The sequence below is a fragment of the Corythoichthys intestinalis genome, chromosome 18 (assembly GCF_030265065.1).
Source record: "Corythoichthys intestinalis isolate RoL2023-P3 chromosome 18, ASM3026506v1, whole genome shotgun sequence".
NCBI classification, from domain to species: Eukaryota; Metazoa; Chordata; class Actinopteri; order Syngnathiformes; family Syngnathidae; genus Corythoichthys; species Corythoichthys intestinalis.
The window spans coordinates 44,551,800-44,575,216 of record NC_080412.1 but is presented as its reverse complement, the minus strand read 5'-3'; the positions used below and the strand labels follow the sequence as shown (position 1 = coordinate 44,575,216).

The following is a 23,417-nucleotide window of genomic DNA, read 5'->3' as shown; positions in this document are numbered from 1 at the left end:
ATGTAAGCAGTCCTGGACTTTTGAAAAGGCAGGGTGTTATAGTTACAGAACTTCTCTGAAAAAAGTTATTACTTCACTACAGTAGCTATTAAATTATGAAAGTAACCCATTTAAGTTCTTTTACTCTGAAAGAAATAAAACGATTTGAAAAAGCGTTTTGGGGATTTTCAAATGCTGAAACAAAAATTTCAGCCGATTGCCAATATCCAAAGCAGATTCTGTAAACCGATATATATTCTTTAAAGCACGTAGATTATGAAAAGCATTGCTTCAACAGCTCAAATTTAAATTGATGACCTGAGACTTGAAGGATGAATACTGTCTATTTATACCAAATCAACAAACGATTATGATTATACACGCTCAGTAAGAACAGTATTTTCAAAATACCGTATTGGCCCGAAGACTGTGTTTTTGCATTGAAATGAGACTGAAAAAGTGGGGGTCTTATGTTCGCGTCTAGAAGTCATACTCATTCACGACGCTAGATGCCGTTAGATATCAATTGCCACGTTTACATGGAGCCAAATATTCCAATTACAATCGGAATATTTGTTCAAACCGAATAAATGTGTTCCACATAAACACCTCATTCGGAATGAACAGGCCCAAACCGAATGGAATTTCATTCCGATTCACAGGGGTGGAATATTCCTTTTCCCAAACCGATTAGAAGTAAAATTATATCATGTAAACAGGGAAGCGGAATGGTGTCTGGTTGCGTTCTTTCTGCACATGCTCCGTACTGACGTGGTGACGTCACTTTGTGACGTAAGTAACATCACTTGCAACATGGCTTCCAAGCACAGCGCACCTAATTGGAGTCCGGCGAAAAGATTGTATTTAATTCAAACTTTAAAAGAATTGAATATAATTGCTCGCTTAGACGGGCGTAAGACGAGGAACAGTGAACTATTTAAAAAAGTTCACGAGAGGTTACACGAAGCCGGAATAGACCGGAGCGTTGACCAGATTAGAAACCGGTGGAAAACCGGCTACTACAAGGCAAAAGAGCAAAACAGCAGAAGCGGATACGACCCCACAAACACAACAAGTGGGTTAAAGTTAAAACAGCAGCACGCCGACGATCGATCTCTGTTTTGCAACGTGACGCTTTGTTTTGATTAATCTGCGCATGTCAGACGGCAGTTGTCAAACGTCCTTTCGGAATATAGGCAGTCACATGTAAACGCTGGATCGGAATAGATGAAGTGACATGTAAACAGCCGATCTGAAATTTCCATTCGGAATGATTTGAATCGGTATGAATAAAAGTCAGCATGTAAACGTGGCTATTGAAGCAATGTTCTGTCATGACAGATGTCAGCTACTCTTAAGTCTAACCAGTTTGCATTACTTTATTGCAATGTTTTTCCTTATTCAGATTTGTTTCAAGACTACAGTTACAGTTAGACTTCACTTTGATGGTTAATGCAGTTATTGCAATTTTGTTGTTTTATCACAATAGATTGCTTTATTTACATTTCAAAAACCAGAAGCCATTCATTTACGAATGTGATTGCACTTTAGTTTACATATTTCAATGTTCAGATATTAAGATTTGAATGAGGAAAAATCACATGCTTTTTCTCTCAAATATATTGTTCTAATCATTTGTTTCAGATGTACTGTAATTATTTTCTGTAAAAATTAATTTGGTGTTCAAAAAAGTCTTTTTTTCCCCAAACTTGAGTCTTGAAAAAGACGGGGTCGTCTTATAATCAGGGCCGTCTTATATTCGGGCCAATACGGTAATTAAACCTACCAGGACGTCATTACATGATGTAAACGAGTTTAAGAGGATGCTCGCCATGCTAAAGCTAATGCTACGCTAACGCTACGAGTTACATTTAGAGTATAAGGATCACTCTAAACACCTTAAAAGGCTAACGCCACATTGCATATTCTCTCATACAAAAAAAATAAAATAAAAAATTACAGAACAGGCAAGCTTGCTTCCTGTAGCAGTCTGCCTTCAAGCTGCAGCAGATTCCTTCTGGGGTCCTACCGTTGGTCAGCGGTGGCCACAGTTGCCCACACAGATGCCTGATCAAAACCTTTTTAATGGCTTATTTTTTGGTGGTAATTGGCCGATGGCCGATGTTAGAAAAAATATATCGGCCCAATATATCGGTTGACCTCTAGATAAAACGTAGAAATTATACAGGCATTTTTATAAGTTTGCCGTCAAAACAAAAGTTCCTTAGCAATATGAAATTGATAATCAATTGAAGACAGTCAACAAGCCCTGCCCTACTCTGTCACTAAGTCTCTGATTGGCTTACCCTGAGATCTTGCCTAATATTAGCCAATCAATTCCTTCTTCTGGATTGTGCTGTGTTCAAGTCAAAGTGAAAAGAGCTACATGGACTCAGAGGCTAGTATGAGAACACAAAGTTGTAAACAGAACACCACAGATGGCGCTCTCTCTTACAGAAAGCAGCAGAGACGTCTGTAAAATGAGACTTAAGTGCCACATTGCTGCAAACAATGCGCTAGGGCTGCAGCTTTCGATTATTTTAGTAGTCAATCTATGAACTAGTTAGTTCGAATTATCGGAAAATCGGATTAGGAACATATATAAAAAAAAAAATTAAATTACCTGAGCTTAGCCTCGAAAGGGATCCTCATTTATTTTTTTTATACAAGTAAACAAAAGAACAATAGGGTAACTTGCATAGCAAAAGACTGCTAGCTTAAATGCTTTTTTTTTTTTTTTTTTTTTTTTAAAACAATGCTCTTAACATATCGTCCAAACATATTCCCACAAAAATGGCTCATCATACCTATAAATTAAATTACAAATGCATTAAAGAACCATTAGCTCAAACAAAAACTTACCTTATGTTGGTCTTAACAGGGAACAGCTGGATTCAGCCATGTTAAATGAGTTATGTCATATTCACTGTTGCCATTAGAGGGCAGTGTATCCACCCAATCAATAAAAATAAATAAAAACACTCTGAAAACAAACCATTACAAAGCCACTTTAAACGAATACTCGAAGCAGCAAAATTTAATTCAAAGCTTTTTTCTAATCGAATTACGCGAGTTAATCGATTAATCGTTGCAGCACTACAATGCGCACTGCCAATTTATAGTTTTTAAAAAATTTTATTGGAACACTACACACCTGATCCATCTAAAGTGATGAGCTGGCGGGTTCGCGTTAGCTTTGCACGTCATTTGGACATTGTCCCGCCCCACGTACCAGTCGCCATCGTATCCCACCACAGAGATATCCGGAGCAACTGCGGCAAAGAAACAAAATTGATTCAATGACAAATGTCAGGAAAAGCATGACTGAACAAGGGCATAAAAAAAAATGCCACTTATCGTTTGGAAAACACGTTACTTGGTTACAGTCAAATGAAAAAGCAATGACCTTCGCCGCTCATTGTTGCTCCCTTGGCTTTATTTCATGTCCAAATATAAAAGCACTTACACTGCACATTGAGCTGATAGGGCACCCTGAAGTCATTGAGCAGAGCCGGGTGGCGAACAACGCAGGTGAGCGAGTGACCCTGGATGTGACGGGTGGGCTGCCAAAGGTAGCGCACTTGCGTAGTGGTGGTTCCGTTGACGTCGTCGAAAAGCTGCACTTCCGACTGCCCGAAAAGGTTGGATTCCCACGACACCTCGGCGGGGGGGCGGGCGCGTTCGGCGATACAGGTAGCCACCGTCGTTTCGTTACTGCCGTCTATAAGCGCCCTCGAGCCGGCCGACACGAAGACCTTCGGCTCCACTTGAGTTAACAAGAGGAAGGGATTTCCAGCAGGTGAAATCAAAATGATTCAATTGAAAATATTCATACAACCCCTAGCAAAAAGTACAGAATCGCCAGTCTCGGATGAGCACTCAGACATTTTATCATGTAGAACAAACTCTGATGAAAAGCTTGAAAAAAAATAATGAATTAGCCGTAATTTTCGGACTATAAGCCGCTACTTTTTCCCTTCATTTTAAATCATGCGGCTTATAGTCCAGTGCGGCTTATTTGTTGATTTATTCGGGTTAATAGAAGGGTTGTTCCGATCATGTTTTTTTTGCTCCGGATCCGATCCCGATCGTTTTAGTTTGAGTATCTGCCGATCCCGATTTTTCCCGATCCGATTGCTTTTTTTTTTTGCTCCCGATTCAATTCCAGTCATTCCCGATCATATACATTTTGGCAATGCATTAAGAAAAAAAATGAATTAAACTCGGACGAATATATACATTCAACATACAGTACAATGAACAACAAGTACTATATTTGTTTATTATGACAATAAATCCTCAAGATAGCATTTACATTATTAACATTCTTTCTATGAGAGGGATCCATGGATAGAAAGACTTGTGACTTTGTATATTGTGACTAAATATTGCCATCTAGTGTATTTGTTGAGCTTTTAGTAAATGATACTGCAGCCATTCAACCCAAATGCATGATGGGAAGTGGACCCATGACTGTGCGTAGTGCTACCAATTGATATATCTTCTCTGCGTTGGGAAATAACATAAGGTGTTAAGAAAAAGATCAATTGCTACCTTGCTTCCCCACATTGCTTCCCATGATATTTCTAATTGTAGGGAGAGGGATTGTAAGGCTTTAGCCTATTAAAACATGGCTTCAAAGGCTGCCAAAATTCACTCTACTCATTTTACGCTAACTTTTATCTCTCTAAATGGGTAAAACGGCGCCATTACAGATTGAGCGCGACAATGCGTGAGTGGGTCGTGCGACGCATGCATTAATTGCGTTAAATATTTAACGTGATACATTTTTTAAAAATTACCGCCATTATCGGTACCTTAAGCCAAAACTAAAGACTCTGGATGAGTGTAACATATTATGTCTGTAACGGTAAATACATTTAGAAAACGATTTAATAAAAAAAAAAAATATATATATATATATATACATATATTAAAAAAAAGGCATGGCCGATATTTTTTTGCAGATTCCGATACTTTGAAAATGACGTGATCGGACCTGATCGATTGGCTAACACTTCATTTGACAGCGGCGTCATAAGACTGTCATAATTATGACATGCACTGAATGCTTGTGTCATTAAGTGTCATTCAGCAAATTATGTCACCAACCCTATTTATGTCCATATTGGATCTTCTACATCTATTCAAAAGTGAAATAATTTGCCGGATAACACTAAATGACGTCTGTTATAAGCATTCATTAATGCTCATTACAGTTTACTGTCATAATTATGATTGTCTAATGACAGTCTTATGGCACCACTGTCAAATAAAGTGTTACCAAATTCTATAACTAGCAGTTAATGAAACAAGCGGAACAGTAACTGAAAAAATAATTACCACAGAACATGAATTTTGATTGTTATTTACATCTATAGCGTTGCAATGCATGCTAGTAGGCATGTTGGACAACAACAGCAGACAGCAGATGGCAGCAGAGGTTGACTGTCAACCCCAAGGGAGCAGTGATGGCCATATGAAGCTTCTTGAAGCAAAAAAGCTTTGCAGCCAATTGGTTCAAAGCTTCAGGGTGGTTCATTTGGTCTTACGACAGTCATATGAAGGTCAAATAGTGTTACCTTTTACTATCTTTTGGTGTAAATATCCCATAATACACTGAGGACAGCAGCGGCTTATAGTCCAGTGCGGCTTATTGATGAAAAAATGCAGTTTTCGTCCCAAATTTAGCGGGTGGAGGCTTATAGTCAGGTGCGCCTTATAGTGCCAAAATTATGGTAGTTCAAAAGTGCAAACTCCATAGCATTCAGAAACACTAAAAAAGATGAACAAAAAACATTGTGGTTGGTCAGTGAATGTTACTTTCATAGAGCAAGCGCAGGGAAATATAGAATCACTCCATCCTGCGGATAAATATATGGAGAAACAAACAAAGAAATAACAATCAAAACACATCTCTTGTATTTAATAGCACCACCTCTGGCTTTTATGGCAGCTTGCAGTCTCTGAAACAGGGACTTTAGTATTCTTCATCAATGTGGTGCCAACTCTCTGATTGCAGTTGCCAGATCATCCTTGCAGGTCGAAGCCTTGCTGTGGACCATTTTTTTGAATTTCCACCACAGGTTTTCAATAGGGTTGAGATCTGGGCTATTTGCAGGCCATGACATTGACTGGTCTTTCTCCAAGGAATGCTTTAACAGTTTGAGCTCTGTGGCGCAATGCATTGTCATCTTGGAAAATGACAAACATTTTCAATTGAATGGATAAGAAAGCTGTCTAAAATTTCAATGTAAACTTGTGCATTTATTGAAGATTTAACCCAAGGCCATCTCCCCAGTGCCTTTGCCTGACATGCAGCCCCATATCATCAAGGACTGAGGGAATTTCGACGTTTTCTTCAGGCAGTCACCTTTGTAAATCTCACTGGAACAGCACCAAAGCAAAGTTCAAGAATCATCACCTTTTCAAGAGTCAAGAATCTGCATTGGACAAGGTGTCGAGAGTGAAGAATCTGCATGGGACAAGGTGATGATGCTGGAACTTTTGTTTGGTGCTCTTCCAGTGAGATTTACAAAGATGACTGCCTGAAGAAAACAACAAAATTCCCTCAGGCCTTGATGATATGGGGCTGCATGTCAGGCAAAGGCACTGGGGATGGCTGTGGTTAAATCTTCAATAAATGCACAAGTTCAGATTGAAATTTTAGACAGCTTTCTTATTCCTTCAATTGAAAATATGTTTGTCATTTTCCAAAATGGCAATGCATCATGCCACAGAGCTAAAACTGTTAAAGCATTCCTTGAAGAAAGACTCATCCAGGTAATGCCATGGCCTACAAACATCCCAGATCTCAACCCCATTGAAAATCTGTGGTGGAAATTGGGAAAAAAATGGTCCACAGAAAGGCTGCAAAGATGATCTGGCAACTGCAATCAAAGAGTTGGCACCAAATTGATGAAGAATACTCATCAAGTCCATGCCTCAGAGACTGCAAGCTGTCATAAAAGCCAGAGGTGGTGCTACTAAATACTAGAGATGAGTTTTAATTGTTATTTCTTTGTTTCTCATGATTCCATATTTTTTCCTTCAGAATGGATTCCATATATATTTCCCTGCACTTGCTCTATAAAAGTAACATTTGCTGACTGCCACAATGTTTATTTCTTTTAGTGTTTCTGGATGCTAAAGAGTTGCAATTTTGAACTAATTCATTATCTTTTCAAGCGTTTTATCGGAGTTTGTTCTACATGATAAAATGTCTGAGTAAGTGCTCGTCCGAGACTGGCCATTCCATACTTTTTGCTAGGGGTTGCGGATGCTTACCAAGCACACTGACAGTCGTGGAGGCTTGAGTGTTCCCGAGCGGAAATGTCGCCACCTTACATGTGTACATGCCCATATCTGCAAAGCCCACGTTCTCCAGTACGATGGTGGCATCGTGGGAAGAGGGCGAGCGGAAATACAAACGGTGGATGAAGTCCGGAGAGATGGAGATGCCGTAGCGCGGGTTGTAAACGGCGATGGTGACAGAGCTGGAAGGTAAACGCCGTTCCCAAGAGCTCTGAGTGAGAGTGAGGTTAGTAGCCACATCCACGCGGCACTCTAACGTCAAGTTTTTCCCCAGCACGGCGCTCACGCTGGACGGCACCACCACCTGACTGCCTAACAATCCTGTTAAAAGACAAGCATGGAGAGAATTTGACAATATGATAAAGTGGCATCAAATAAGCCTCAATTCCATGCACCTTTAATAGAAAATTGAAATTACCAGACTTTAAATACCAATGGAAATTTACCGAAGACCTTCCACCACCCGGCTATCCAAAAATACTTTTGACCGTGCCGAAATGTTTAAAACAACAACAAAAAAGTTTTGTGCATAATGAAACGAAATGAAATGAAAAAAAAAAATGTTATATAAATTAGGGCTGTCAAAATTATCGCGTTAACGGGCGTTAATTTTTTAAATTAATCACGTTAAAATATTTGACGCAATTAACGCAGATGCCCCGCTCAGACAAATTTTAATGGCAGTACAGTGAAACTCTCACTTGTTGTGTTTCATGGAGTTTTGCCGTCCTCTGCTGGTGCTTGGGTGCGACTGATTTTATAGGCTTCAGCACCCATGAGCATTGTGTAAGTAATCATTGACATCAACAATGGCGGGCTACTAGTTTATTTTTTGATTGAAAATTTTTACAAATTTTATTAAAACGAAAACATTAAGAGGGGTTTTCATATAAAATTTTTATAACTTGTACTAACATTTATCTTTTAAGAACTACAAGTCTTTCTATCCATGGATCGCTTTAACAGAATGTTAATAATGTTAATGCCATCTAGTTGATTTATTGTTATAATAAACAAATACAGTCCTTATGTACCGTATGTTGAATATATCTATCTTGCCTTCTCTTTCCATTCCAACAATAATTTACAGAAAAATATGGCATATTTTATGGATGGTTTGAATTGTGATTAATTGTGATTAATTACCATTAATTTTTAAGCTGTAATTAACTTGATTAAAAATTTTAATCGTTTGACAGCCCTAATATATATTTATATATTTAAAAAAAAAAGAAAAAAAAAAAAAATCAAATACTAGTGGTTTAACAATACATTCATCATTGATCCTTGTGTCACATCTATGCAACCCAAAAAAGGGTCAAAATTAAAAACATTTTATAACAAATTTTGCAGTATGGCAGTTCAATTGTACAATAAGGTACATAGACTTCATTTCCGATTGACGTGACACTTTGTCATTCTTTGCTTCACGCCTTATCAGAGAGGGCAGAGCTTCTTTTAGTATAGTCAGACACTCATGTCTAAGCTCGATTCAAGCTTGGATTTTTGAAGAACTACGAAAGCTGTACCGCATAAAAACTAAGCTTGAGAACGATAAACCGATACGACCGGATATCCGGTTTTACAGGTGAGTGATACAGCTGTATCGATAGTAAAATTACCATTCGACAGTAATTAGCCATTAAATATTCAATGAACCGATAGTAGAGATAGAATTCGGCTATTGCGAGCACAAGAATCTGCTTCTAATGCTTAGTTCAATGCATTGCTTAATATGATAATTTAGCTTTTACCTCAAATGCTGTGCTTGTGTCATTCACCACACAGCGCACTTAGATTGTGACCGCCGTCTTGGTTGCCTCAACTTCCCATTCATTTCGGCAGAACTGCTAGTAGTCGCCGTCATTACCCTATCGTCACGGGCGTGTCATAACGCGGGAGCTAACAAAACAACTAACGCACGCTCCGTTGAGTTTTCTTCACAGCCCAAAACGAAACTTGTAGTGGCAACGAAGCAACATGCTAAAACAATGGACAGCTTGCGCACCACGCCAGCGACGTGCAGCGACTGATTTTCAACGCACCCAGGAAAACAAATGACTGACTTTGAAGTGACGAAAGCAGCCAGATCTGTTCGCATGGGACAGAGCTAGTGTGAAGTTTGACGCTGTACAGAGATCGTGAGTTTTTAATCCTAAAAATTAACCCACTACAATGGTGGAAAGGGTGGCATATTGTTTCCACGAAACGCAGTCTACTTAAACATGAACATGTGAATCAGTTGATTTTCTTCAAGAAAAATCTGCCCTTCAAAAACGATATAGACAGTGATGAGGAATAAAAAAAATGTGGAAGCACAGGCATAAGTGAATGACTTTGCTGTGTATAAGGTTAAAGTAATGATTATAGACCTGTGTCTAAAATGCCATGTTTTTATTCCCCCAGTTATACCAGTGGTAAAGCATAATTATTTATGATAACACTTGCAGGTTTAATTTTTTTCAAGAGGTGATGTATATAATTAATATTTTTTGCTTGTAAGATGTTTATGTTGAAAGTTTACACTTAAATTACTTACCTATTGTGTTCAAAACACTAGGAAATACAGTAATTAAATTACTGCACTTTATTGTTGTCTGTCACTGTAGTTATATTTTATTATCAATCCCATCCAACAAAATGACTGTCTCCTTTATCTTTTTTAATTAAAAAAAAAAAAAAAAAAAAAAAACATAACATTGGTCTGAAATGTTGTTTAATCTTTAATCTTTTTTTGTAAGTTTATAATACTGTACGAACACACAACAAATATTTATCATATCGTTTTCACTCTGAATCGAACCGTATCGTTCTTAAACTGTATCGAATCGCTCGGCCTTAAAAATTTATCGTTTTTTCTAATCGAATCGTAAACTGTGTATCTAGATACATATCAAATTGGCTTCATGCCAGAGATTCCCAACCCTAATAAAAACGGGAAGGATTCTCTTAGGAGTGGTTTGTTCCAGGGATTGAAGGTAAATATTACAGTGTATCACAAAAGTAACTACACCCTCACATTTCTGCAGATATTTAAGTATATCTTTTCATGGGACAACACTGACAAAATGACACTGACACACTGAAAAGTAGTCTATGCAGCTTATATAATAGAGTTCATTTATTTTCCCCTCAAAATAACTCAAAATATAGCCATAAATATCTAAACCCCTGGCAACAAAAGTGAGTACACCCCTTAGAAACTACATCCTTCAATGTCCAAATTGAGTACTGCTTGTCATTTTCCCTCCAAAATGTCACGTGACTCGTTACAGGAGTGCTGTCAACATTGCTGCAGAGATTGAAGATGTGGGGGGTCAGCCTGTTAGTGCTCAGATCAGACGCCGCACTCTACACCAAATCGGTGTGCATGGCTGTCACCCCAGGAGGAAGCCTATTCTGAAGACTGTACACAAGAAAGCCCGCAAACAGTTTGCTGAAGACATGTCAACAAAGCACATGGATTACTGGACCATGTCCTATGGTCTGATAAGACTGGCGGGCTTTCTGTACATAGTATATGTACTAGGGTTGGGTATCTCTGGCATGAAGCCGATTCGATATGTATCTAGATACACAGGTTACGATTCGATTAAAAAAAGACATACATTTTAAAGGCTGAGCGATTCGATTCGATCCAGTTTATGAATGATACGGTTCGATACAGAGTGAAACCGATACGATAGTAAACATTTGTGTGTGTTCGTACAGTATTTTAAACATATAAAAAAAGATTACATTAAACAACAAAATTTCGTACCAATGTTATATTTTTTTATGAGAAAGAAAAAGCTTACTATGTGACCTTCATTTTGTTGGATGGGATTGATGATAAAATGAAGTGCAGTAATTTAATTAGTGTATTTCCTGGTGTTTTGAACACAATAGGCAAGTAATTTAAGTGCAAACTTTCAACGTAAACATCTTACAAGCAAAAAATATTAATTATATGCAGCAGGTCTAGAAAAAAATAATTAAACCTGCTAGTGTTATCATAAATAAATAATAGATTATGCTTTACCACTGGTATAACTTGGGGAATAAAAACATGGCATTTCAGACGGACAGGTCTATACTCGTTACTTTAACCTTATTCACAGCAAAGTCATTCACTTACACCTGTGCTTCCACATTTTTTTATTCCTCATCACTGTCTCTTTTTTTGAAGTGCAGATTTTTCTTGAGGTAGATCAACTGATCCACATGTTCATGTTTAAGTAGATTGTGTTTCGTGGAAACAATATGTCGCCCTTTCCACCATTGTAGTGGGTTATTTTTCAGGGTTAAAAACTCACGATCTCTGTACCGCTTCTCACTTCACAGTAGCTCTGTCCCATGCGAACAGATCTGGCTGCCTTCATCACTTCAAAGTCTGACTTTTGTTTTCCTGGGTGCGTTTAAAATCAATCGCTGCACGTCGCTGGCGTGGTACGCAAACTGTCCATTGTTTTAGCATGTTGCTTCGTTGCCACTACTAGTTCTGTTTTGGGCTGTGAAGAAAACGCTATGGAGCATGTGTTTCTGTGGTCTTGTTAGCTCTCGCGTTGTTATGACACGCCCGTGACGATCGGGTAATGACGGCGACTACTAGCAATTCTGCCGAAATGAATGGGAAGTTGAGGCAACCATGACGGCGATCACAATCGAAGTGCGCTGTGTGGTGAATGATACAAGCGCAGCATGTGAGGTAAAAGCTAATTATCATATTAAGCAATGCATTGAACTAGGCATTAGAAGCAGATTCTTGTGCTCGCGGTAGCCGAATTCTATCTCTACTATCGGTTCATTGAATATTTAATGGCTAATTACTGTCGAATGGTAACTTTATTATCGATACAGCTGTATCCCTCACCTGTAAAATCGGATATCCGGTCGTATCGGTTTATCGTTCTCAAGCTTAATATGTACATAGTTTATTATGATTATGTTGCGCATTTGATTAAGCTATGAGTTTATGCAGCACCTCTCTCTCTCTCTCTCTAAGCAGCTTCTTGCTCATGTTTTTTCTGGTTCTATAGTTTCCAGCACAGTTTGCAACATTTCTCAGTTTAATTAACGTTAACAGTAGAAAACACAAACAGAATGAAACTTCTCTCTAAGAAGCTTCCTACTCGAGTTTTTCAGGTTAGCAAGTTCACACAGTCTAATGTTATGCTAACTCTGATGCAGGTTGGACTTTCAGCAGTAAAAATAGTGGCGTGTTTCCCACCTCCACACCATTGGAGTCTTTTGAAATGACTTACAATGGCTGCTGCTGGCCAAAAAAAAAAAAAAAAAAAAAAAAAAAAAATCGAATTTGAAAAATCCGCAATGAACTGAGGGCGCAAAACAATATCTCTAACGCCATCGACTTCAGCCAATGTTAAATTGTGTTTTAAAAATAAAGCCAGTAACCCGGGATGGAAATGTAACTCAATCAAACAATATAGGGCATCCTAGGACTTTGTTCCAACTCCACCGAGGAATATTTACATCTAATGTTTCTCCGTTCTTAAAGCCCCATAGGAATGTGACATTTGCGGCGATAAGATAGGATTGAAAGCATGATAGCATCACAGCAGGCGTTGAGCATTTAAACAAATAAAACACAGATGACAGAGGGCGCGTTCATTTGATGAATCTGTTTAATCTGCAGCTTTCCTCCACCCCGACAGAACGCATGAAAGCTCCCGACAAACCCGTGGTCTTTCTGTCACAATTGTGCCGCCGCTCAAACGCCGGAAGCTCATCTTTTTAAGGAGAAGCAAGATAAGATCCCGGCCGGCGAAGGCGAGGGGATGAAGATGACATCATCGCTCAGAGAGTGGGGGGAAAAAAAAGTGTGAGAGGGACGCCGGTTAAGAGAAAACAGACGAGCGACGTCACAGCTTTATGAAAGAAAATTAAAAAATGCGCCGAAGCCTCGGACTACATCGCTAATTGCGACAAACTGCCAGCGTGGAAAACATCATGACTAATCAAGACCTGCTGTGCTGCTCGGCAACAGAGTCCAAAACAGTATTCCATTGTTGTAATGCCAAAATCAGCTCCATCTCCGGCCAAAGACTGTCCTCAAATATTGCCGGGGGACTTTGACGACGTCAACTTGCCGTTTCTTTTCATTTTGTACATGACAAGGCAAAAAACATAGCTCAAATCGGATTAACAAAGACTTCACAACATAGCAAGTACACCAAATAATAATTTCAAACCCAAGTACATAAATCGGTATATTTGTCTACTTTCATGTTCGAAAAACAGTTAGACGAAGTGCAACACTTATTTAAAGGTGCACAAAGTAGGATTTGCACTTTCATTATTCATTAAATGGCCATAATATTTCAATAGGCATAAATGAAACACGTTTTTTGGAAATACTTCTAAAACGCATCTCAATGGTTAAACTGAGATTTTTCCATTTTAAAAGACCATTTATGCCGATTTTGTTCCATTTAAATTTTTAAAAATTAGTTAACGTAGCGCTATTAAATGAGATTAACGTTACTGTACTTTGCTAACGTAATGTTAGCCCTGCGGAGGGCTAGGTTTCTATTAATTATGACTACTGTCGATGCGTGGCTAACGTGTCTTTCATACAGGCTTTATTCAATCTGTAAAAACAGCGCTGTAGAGTGATGAGGGTGTAGAATAAAAACAATAAAGCTAACAGTCAATTCTAGCTCGACAGTCATTGATGGATAAAACAAGTAGCACTGGTGCCTAATGTGCTCCAATACAGCAGGTATCTTTATTTTGAACACAGCAAAAAATTCAAAATCCTTTTAGAACTCACAATTTAAAGACCTAAAACTAGGGCTGTCAAAATTATCGCGTTAACGGGCGGTAATTAATTTCTTTAATTAATCACGTTAAAATATTTGACGCATTTAACGCACATGCCCCGCTCAAACAGATTACAGGGTCCCCCCAGGATTGATAAATCTAAATTCAAGACTTTTAAGACCTTTTTTAATGCCATTTCAACTGAAAATTAATACTTTTCTCGCCCCCGTTATTTAGATAATATTGAATCATTAAAAAAAAATAAAGCACTGAACATCAAATTTAACCTCAATTACCAAGTGGGTTTGACAAAAGAATGCACATTTATTGAAGATACAATTAAAACAAAAAGTTTTGTGCCACAGACCGGCCCTCTTTACGTCATGACCTGCCTTATTAAAATATTGTAATAATAATCGTGCTGTCAAGCGATTAATTTTTAAAAATCGCGACTAATCGCATGCTGTCAATAGTAAACTTGCGATTTTTTAAAAAGCATAAATTATATATTTCAATTTCAAAAAAGGGAGGCACAGAGGAAGAGCATGTCTACTGACAGTTCTGAGATCAAGGGCTCAAGTGCAGGTTCTGTGAGAAGTTACCATTTTATTTTTGGGGTACTAGCTATAATTTTATCTTATATTAGACTGACTTTTTAAAGAATGAGGAACCTTTTGCAGGTGTTTTGAATTACACATGTGGCAAGTGTGTACAAAACTGAAGCTTTTCATCATTTTTTTTTTTGGTTTGTGGTACATGCAAATTGACATACTCAATTTTGTTGGTTTAATCTACCAAAATAAAAACTTTTACTTGATATTCAAAATTTTGGGGCGTACTGTATATAGTTCAAATAAATAAAAAATTAATGGTAATATATCATTACTTATGAGTGTTTTCATATTATTCATGACATAAAATTACCGCAATTGCACTTATACAGTTCAGACACCTGTGTATTTCAGGGTAGTTCACGCTCATCAGTCCACCTCAGAGTGCAATGTTTTGGGTTAAAATGCCCAACTTATGTTTTGCCTGAGAACGTGGATTTCACCCCAATCCTCCGTCTTTGTGCCCAAAAATAGTGCCTGGAGCCTCCATGGTGGAAGTTTTAGTGGTGCGCCCATGAAAAATATTTCATTCTGCATTTTCATCTACGGTTTATCGCTGTACTTTTATCCAAACATGCTCAAAAACAACGATAATGGGTCGCGCCAACAGTCAGACGGGTTCACGCTCGTCATGCTGCCTCAACGTGCCTCATTTCGGCCATTAAAACCCAAAATTAAGTTTTTCCAGAATCAAGTCAACAGGATGATATCATGATACTCTTTCCCAGAGGCAGAGCTGGCAGGATTGGAGAATGAGAGGGAGCCTGTTGCGGGGTATCGAATTTCAAACTACGGAATGCTAGAAGGGCCACAATTTATCGCGCAAAGCGGGGTTGCGTGATGCCGTTAGTAAATAGTTTAACTGAAAGCTTTGTTAAAAATGTATGTATTACGACCGGCCCAAACATCAGGCCGGCCCACCGGGACCTGTCCCGGTTCTCCCGATTAGCCACTCCGGGCCTGGTATTGTGCGATTGCCTGCTGTTGATGCTAAAGGCGCGCACGCTTGTGCATGCACGAGGTGCAGTGCATCGTAAAAATTCTACGCGTCATCTTCGTTACGGATATAATTTAGGTTGCACTGAGATGTTCTTGAAAATTAAAACCACGGTGAAAAAATTCCAGACTCACGACAGCTGATTTAATACTTTTAATACCTTTAATAATGAAAAACTAAATTCAATGCCTTTTTAATACTTTTAATAACCCGCGGGTACCCTGGATTAAAATGACAGCACAGTGTCATGTCCATTTGTTACTTGTGTTTATTGGTGTTTTGTCACCCTCTGCTGGCGCTTGGGTGCGACTGATTTTATGGGTTTCAGGACCATGAGCATTGTGTAATTATTGACATCAACAATGGCGAGCTACTAGTTTATTTTTTGTTTGAAAATAGTACAAATTTTACTAAAAAGAAAACATTAAGAGGGGTTTTAATTAGGGCTGTCAAAATTATCGCGTTAACGCGCGGTAATTAATTTTTTAAATTAATCACGTTAAAATATTTGACGCAATTAATGCACGGGGGGGATGGCATGGCTCAGTGGTAGAGTAGTTGTCCCCCAACCCAGAGGCTGTGGGTTCAATTCTCCGCCCTGATGAACTTGCCTAAGTATCCTTGAGCAAGATACTGAACCCCACATTGCTCCTGGTGCTGCGTCACCAGTAGGTAGATGGCAATATAGTGTAAAGCGCTTTGAGCGCCTTGAAAGGTGGAAAAGCGCTATATAAGTATAACACAGTTTACCTTGTCCCGCTCAGAAAGTATTCTGCCTTTTGGTAAGTTTTACAGCAAGGCTTTTTGTGCTGTCCAACAGCGAACTCTTGTGGTCGCTTTGCGACATGGTTTATTGTTTTCTTGCCAGTTCATTATGGCTGCACGACGTCTCGGGCTGATAATGTTGTGCTTATATGATCCTTGGACAAGATTTGTCCGTAAGTATGGTTGTTGTAAAGAATGTACATATTATGTTAGTAAGCGAAATGTTATATTTTTTGTATGAGACGCTTTTTGTTTATGTTTAGTGAACCTGTATAGCGTGCTAAGCTAACGTTGTTGCTAATGCAATGCTTGTGTACTTTTTTTTTTGTAGTTTTACGACGGTCTAAAGAGGACAATGGTTTGAGGCCATTTTATTAATAAATCAGATGAAAAAGGAAGAAGTCTAATTATTAAGGCGTCGTTCACTAGCTGTCTAGCTTTGGAAAAAGTAGACGCTTCGGAGTGAGGACAGCATAGACAGATTTAAATGACAGTAGAGTGAAATGCCCACTACAGTCCTTATGTACCGTATGTTGAATGTATATATATATATCCATCTTGTGTCTTATCTTTCCATTCCAACAATTTATTTTACAGAATATATATATAATTTACAGAAAAATATGGCATATTTTATAGATGGTTTGAATTGCGATTAATTAATTTTTAAGCTGTAATTAACTCGATTAAAAATTTTAATAGTTTGACAGCCCTAGTTTTAATATGACATTTCTGTAACTTGTACTAACATTTATGTTTTAAGAACTACAAGTATTTCTATCCATGGATCACTTTAACAGAATGTTAATCATGTTAATGCCATTTTGTTGATTTATTGTTATAATAAACAAATACAGTACTTATGTACAGTATGTTGAATGTATATATCCGTCTTGTGTCTTATCTTTCCATTCCAACAATAATTTACAGAAAAATAGGGCATATTTTATAGATGGTAACAATTTCGATTAATTTTTAAGCTGTAATTAACTCGATTAGAAATTTTAATCGTTTGACACCCCTAAATATAATAATAACACTATTAATTAAATAGATAATAAGCTAATAACCCTCTCTGGGTTCTTCACAGAAAAAAGCCAGGAAATAAATAACACTATTGAGGGAAAACAAAAATTGTTCAGGGGCCCGGACCAAATGTGGAGCCGCGGGCTGTACTTTGGGGACCCCTGGTTTATAGTGTAGTAATGTAGTTTCTCCAAACTTCATTACAATAAGATTCATGTAGAGTACAAACTAAACGCTGAATCATAACTCAGAGTCAGTAGTTGTCTATGAAGCAAGGCAATATTTCTTAAATTGAATGCGTTTAATATGTGATTTTCCAACTAGCTCTCAAGCAACTGTTTTATTGCTGCCGATTGATTTTCTTCTTTCTCCTGAATAATAATTGAATAGACAGGAGATTGCCCTAGAAAATGTATCACTACATCCTCCAAGGAGAGAGAACCCATTCTGAATGAAGACTGACAGGGTCGCGCCAATGTTGCTTCACTTAGTGGGGCTAATTAGTTGCCTCAACAAAGGATTCACAATTTCTCTCTCACACACACGCATGCACACACACACACACACACACACACACACACACACACACACACACACACACACACACACACACACACACACACACACACACACACACACAACAGAGATTCAATACTAAGTGCATCATGGCACATGCTCATGGGCTGTAATGTGCTTGGAAACCTATGGTAGTAATCAGATTTTACAAGTGCAAACATATTTTCACTTGAAGGCCTTTGAGGTAAATGGCACCTATTGGCAGCCGTTATGGGGGGAAAAAAAAAAAAAAAAAAAAACTACGTCAGACTAAGACCTCATGAGAAATACGATGATCTTCTCACAGCGCATCACCACTAAATGCATCCAAAAATGTTTCAAACTTGTTAAATTGTCCCAAGAGACACATGACACCATTGGATGGGCTTAAGCCAAAGTACTGTGATAGCATGTCTGCTGCTTGCATTAAACCTGTCAAATTTAAAGCCCAGGCAGCAGTCATTCCATTCGTTATGATCTGGTGGTTTTTCTTCAATTACAACTTGGCTTGTATTTCTGACAACTGCTTTTTACAAAATTATTGAACTCATAAAATATCAGCATTTGTCTATGGTTCCTTTAAAGAAGTGTATGGGGACACGACGTACAGCATTACTACTACAGATGATCCGCGCGCAACTGTAAAGAACCACCCCCAAAAACTCTTATTTTCAAAATAAAAGCTTAGTCATGAAACAACTTGAACGACAAAGCTGATCTGTGTGTAGATGAGCTTCATTCATCAAATGTTTTAACATTTCGCAGAAGTGCTGAACAATTAGTGCTTCAACGATTAACTCGAGTATTCGATTAGGAAAAAAAAATATTCGAATTTTGCTGCCTCGAGTATTCGTTTAAAGTGGCGTTGTAATGGTTTGTTTTCAAAGTGTTTGCTTTTAGTTTTATTGATTTGGGTGGATAGTCTGCCTCATTTCACATGGCTGAATCCAGCTGCTCCCTGTTAAGACCAACATAAGCTAAGTTTTTGTTTGAGCTAATGTTTTTTTTAAATGCATTTGTAATTTAGCTTAAAGGTATATTTAGCTGTTTTTTGTGGGAATATGTGCTTGAACTATTAACTCATTCACTCCCAGTCATTTTCACCGGAGCAAGGCCCTTCGCTCCCGGGCGTTTTTGCTGGATTTTGACAGATTTTGCAAGGCTCGCAGAAAACTCGATTTGATTTCGATGGGTAATCTTCTCCCTGAATTGCCGATAGCAACTATACTCAGTGCATTCATTGGATTAGAGACGCGAACGCGTCATGTCCTTCAGCAGCATGCTTAGGTCTGAAAGGGTTAATTAAAAACCCCATCCTTTTCACCAGAATTCCGATCAGGGTTTCCCCTGCAAATAAGAGATTGTGGCGTACCGCCACACCAAAATAAGATATTTAAAAAAAAATATATATATATATATTTTAAGGCCGTTTCAAACTAGTGGCAGTCGAGTGTGAAGGGTTTAGCGGCAACCTATTCATTGTGAATTGTAATGTCTGTAACTATGTGCCCTTAAGAGACGATCGGACTGGGGAGCTGTGACGCAGGGGGAAGCAAGTAGGAAGAATGGGAGGACGGGCGAAACAGAGATAGCGGTTGCATGTCGTGGCAGCCCGCTGTTATTTTGTTATTTTTTTATTATTGTTACCACAATAAAGTGGAAAAGCCAATACAGACTCCTCTCCTTCCCCATATCCGGGGCATTACAGTAGTTTGGATCGGCCCGGAGCGCCGCCGCGCTACCGTCAACAACGAGGTGCAGGCATACTTATATCTGTGCTGTCAGGCCGTTTTGGCGGACGGATATACGCAATTAATGGGTGATGATACCATGATAGATTCGCTTTTTTTCCCCCCAAGTTTCGAGAGCTCTGGGACACTCGAAAAATGACTCTCATACCTCTCCTTGATAAGTTAGTGGTACCTCGATGTGCGTTTCTGTGGAAAAGTGGTTCAAGAACAACAAAAAACTATTCACCTTCTCACTGAAACTAGTAAAACTCTTTACACGGCTATTAGAATTCTCTCCCTACGACTTGAAATTGGTCTGTTAACAGAAGGACTATTATTGTTGTGGTAATGTAGTACGTATTAGGTCCAAATAAAAGGGAAAACGGACTACGATGGGGGTCTGCAACCCACGCCTCTAGAGCTGAGTGCAGCTCTTTAGTGCCGCCCTAGTGGCTCCTGGGGCTTTTTCAAAGATTTTTGAAAATCAAAAAAGATGGGTGAAGGAAATATACTTTTTGTTTTAATATGGTTTCTGTAGGAGGACAAACATGACCCAAACATTCTTTCAATTCATTAATATTGTAATGAAGTTAAACTTGAGGTGGCATCGTACAACAGAGTAGTCACGTGGCGCGTCAGTTTCTATACGATCCACTGTATGGAAAATAAACATTTAATCATGAACGCTAATTATGTATTTGTAGTCAACTTCGTCATTTTAATGGTAGACTAATATAGCTAATATCGATACATACAGCTGGTGTTGCTTTCATTCTAAGTCTTTTACAAGGCTTTTAATTTTTTTGCGGCTCCAAACAGTTCTTTTTTTTGGCCAAATATGGCTCTTTCAAAATTTTGGGGTACCGACCCCTGAACTACGAGATGCAAGTCGTTCTATTGTTATGAGGAAAAAAAGTGGTACTATTATGTAGGGTAACGTAGCTGTGATCAGCTACGCATTTTACGTACATGTACCGTAGCTGAGAGCTACAACATTAACCTGGCTAATGAAATATTTCAAATATATTTTTGTCTTCGTTCTTCTTGGGGGGGGGGGGGGGGGGGGGGGGGGATGCAGCCCACCACAACAGCTTAAAAAAAACATAGGGGAAACCCTGCCAATCCTCTGAAACATGGCGCGATCAGCCCGATTTCTGATCATTTGATTGGATCGGGACATTCCAAGTCATGGTGATAGAGGTCCAATCCATTAGAATCTGGATGGCTACCAGTTAATAATCATCTTTCAGTGCCATTGACAGCAATCGACGTCCAATTCATTTTGGATAAAAAGGGAGGGAATCAAACGTCTACAGCAGTCAATTAACATAAACATAGGTTTGCAGCTAACATTCAAATCCTCAAACTACTCTAAGGGAAAAAATGATTTATTGTCATTTGGGTACAGGCACAATAACGTTGGACTGCAAACTACAAGCAAAAGAAGCAGCATCTCTTCACTTCTGAATATGTAATGACAGAGGTATAGCGACTGTGTTAAATTTTTTATTGGTGACATGACAACCTTACATAAGCGTGCCCTGGTTTTTCTCCGAGAATAAAAAGTGACGAGAATAAAGTCTATTTGATCATATATGCAGCCTAGCTTGACATTACGCTAAGTGCGTACTTTGTGTGCTTTCAGGGGAGTCTAACAGCTTTTTGGTGAGCTAATGTAACAATGTGTCCCCTTCACACTTAGTACAAAAAAAAAAATTAGAGATATCCGAGCATCAAGGACACATTGCTCTCCTGGGACTGTCTGACGCTTCTTCTCACAATACCTTCACATGCGGCACTTACACATGGGTGACAAATAACCAACATAAAGCATGCTAGCAGGGAAAAAAAAGCTTTAGAGTGCTTTTCCAAGGATTTCCTGGATCCATACCAGATTTCCTTTTAAAGTGGTCTGATGTCAGAGTGGGATCATGGGATTAATATCTTTCTTAAGCCATGTACTCTGGATGGAGAAGTCAGAGTTATAATTTATCAACTCATCGAATTGATTGCCGATTACGCGTTTAGACATTGGTGTCCAAAACCTTTCATTAAAACTTTTATTCCACTCCATTTAACAAGAGTTGTCTGACATTATTGGCAACCAATAATATCGCTTGATAAAAGCATTTCAAAATGATATCGGATAATCGACATCGGCAGGGCTCCAGACTGCCACCAAATGGTCGCATTTTGCGACTAAAATTAGAGCTCGCACGAGTATTTTTTCATCCATATATATTAAAACTGCCTTTCATAACCTTTGTGTTTTCAAATTATCGGCCTAAAATATCGGCTTAAATTGGTAATCGGCTGAAAATTTTGTTAGATATCATATCTGCATCGACATATGAACATCCCATATCAGTCGACCTCTAATCTGGAGCCCTGATCGGTTTTGGGCCAGTATGCATGTTGCCTTCAGAGTGAATGTAGAAGACTTCTGCCCTTGTACAAGGACTGGTCACAGCTTAGAACAGCAGTTATGCTTATTGACCATTAGATGTCTCCAAACTAAGATGCTTGGGATTTCTTACGTGAGCATGATCGTTGTTGAAGCATCCAGTGAGGCATCACAATGTTCAGTCCACGACCGAATGGATCGGTATCAGACATGTGCCGATTACCGGTTTTAAGGCATACCATGGTATGAAAACGTCATGGTTTCAAAACCACAAAAATTTTGTATCGTACCCCCTATACGGTATTAGACATTTTTTATGTCCCAAACAAATGGAGAAATCCCTCGCAGCTGCAAGGCTCAACCCTCCCCCACTGGTTGTTGCTCAGTGTGAGCGAGTCAGCTGTACTACACGATGGCTGGAGGAGGTGAAACTCTGAACTTTTTCTCCCCATTGAAGAAAACGAAATCGCTGGTATGGGAATACTTCAGATACAGAAAAGTTACAGGCAGCCGCAGCTTAGAGGAGGTAGGTAAACCGACATGTAAAATATGCTTGCGGAGGGTGGCTGCCGAGGAGACAGTACCTCTAATATGATTTTGCATTTATACAAAATTAAAGGTCAGTAAACACTAGGGATGGGAATAGAAATCCGAGTACAATTCCGAACCGGTTCCTAGTGTTTCGAGGCCTCGACATCACAATGAAAAAGCCTTAACGATCGCTTTAACTATTCCTAAAGACGTGTATTGCATCATCACGTGATGTGACGTGTCTTGCTGTCCAGACGCATCAAACTAGTATGGCGCCAAGAACCACACGCTTCAAAGTTTTTGCCTGGTACACCAGACTCACCGCTGTTCCAGCTACTGAGTCTGGCCACCATTCACGTGGATACAATTTCCAGGGCGGAGCAAGCCACAGCAAACATACAGCGGAGTGGACCAATCAGCGACGGGCAGACGTGACGTTAGTAAAATGACGAGAGCAGGACGAAAGGACTTGCGCGCGGAAGTAAACATACGACGAGAGCGGAGTTTATTCAACATGGCTAGCGCGAAACAGACTGTTGTCAATGACTGGTGTCGATGTGTTTTTGGTCATTTAAAACTGATTTTACCGTGGATTGGAACATATTCTCGGCTCTCCCGTTCACCATCTGTATTGCTGTGGAGACGACTTTCGACGCGCAAGAGTGACGTTGCTCGTTAAGAACAAGTCACGCAAATAAACTGATTTGTCGATTGATTTTGTACCTGCTCGAGAGGCCGTTAAT

At 38.9% G+C, this 23,417-nt stretch overlaps 1 protein-coding gene across 2 annotated transcripts in view; it reads right to left on the bottom strand.

Annotated features, from left to right (window-relative positions):
• nectin3b (nectin cell adhesion molecule 3b) overlaps positions 1-23,417 on the bottom strand; it is a 67,552-nt gene that overhangs the window by 32,630 nt on the left and 11,505 nt on the right. For both annotated transcript variants that reach the window (XM_057820846.1, XM_057820844.1), the window contains exons 2-4: positions 7,267-7,614; positions 3,446-3,745; positions 3,134-3,251 (exon numbers count right to left, since the gene is read on the bottom strand). In XM_057820846.1, the coding sequence (XP_057676829.1) occupies positions 3,134-3,251; positions 3,446-3,745; positions 7,267-7,614 (766 nt within the window). The remainder of the gene's footprint in view (positions 1-3,133; positions 3,252-3,445; positions 3,746-7,266; positions 7,615-23,417) is intronic.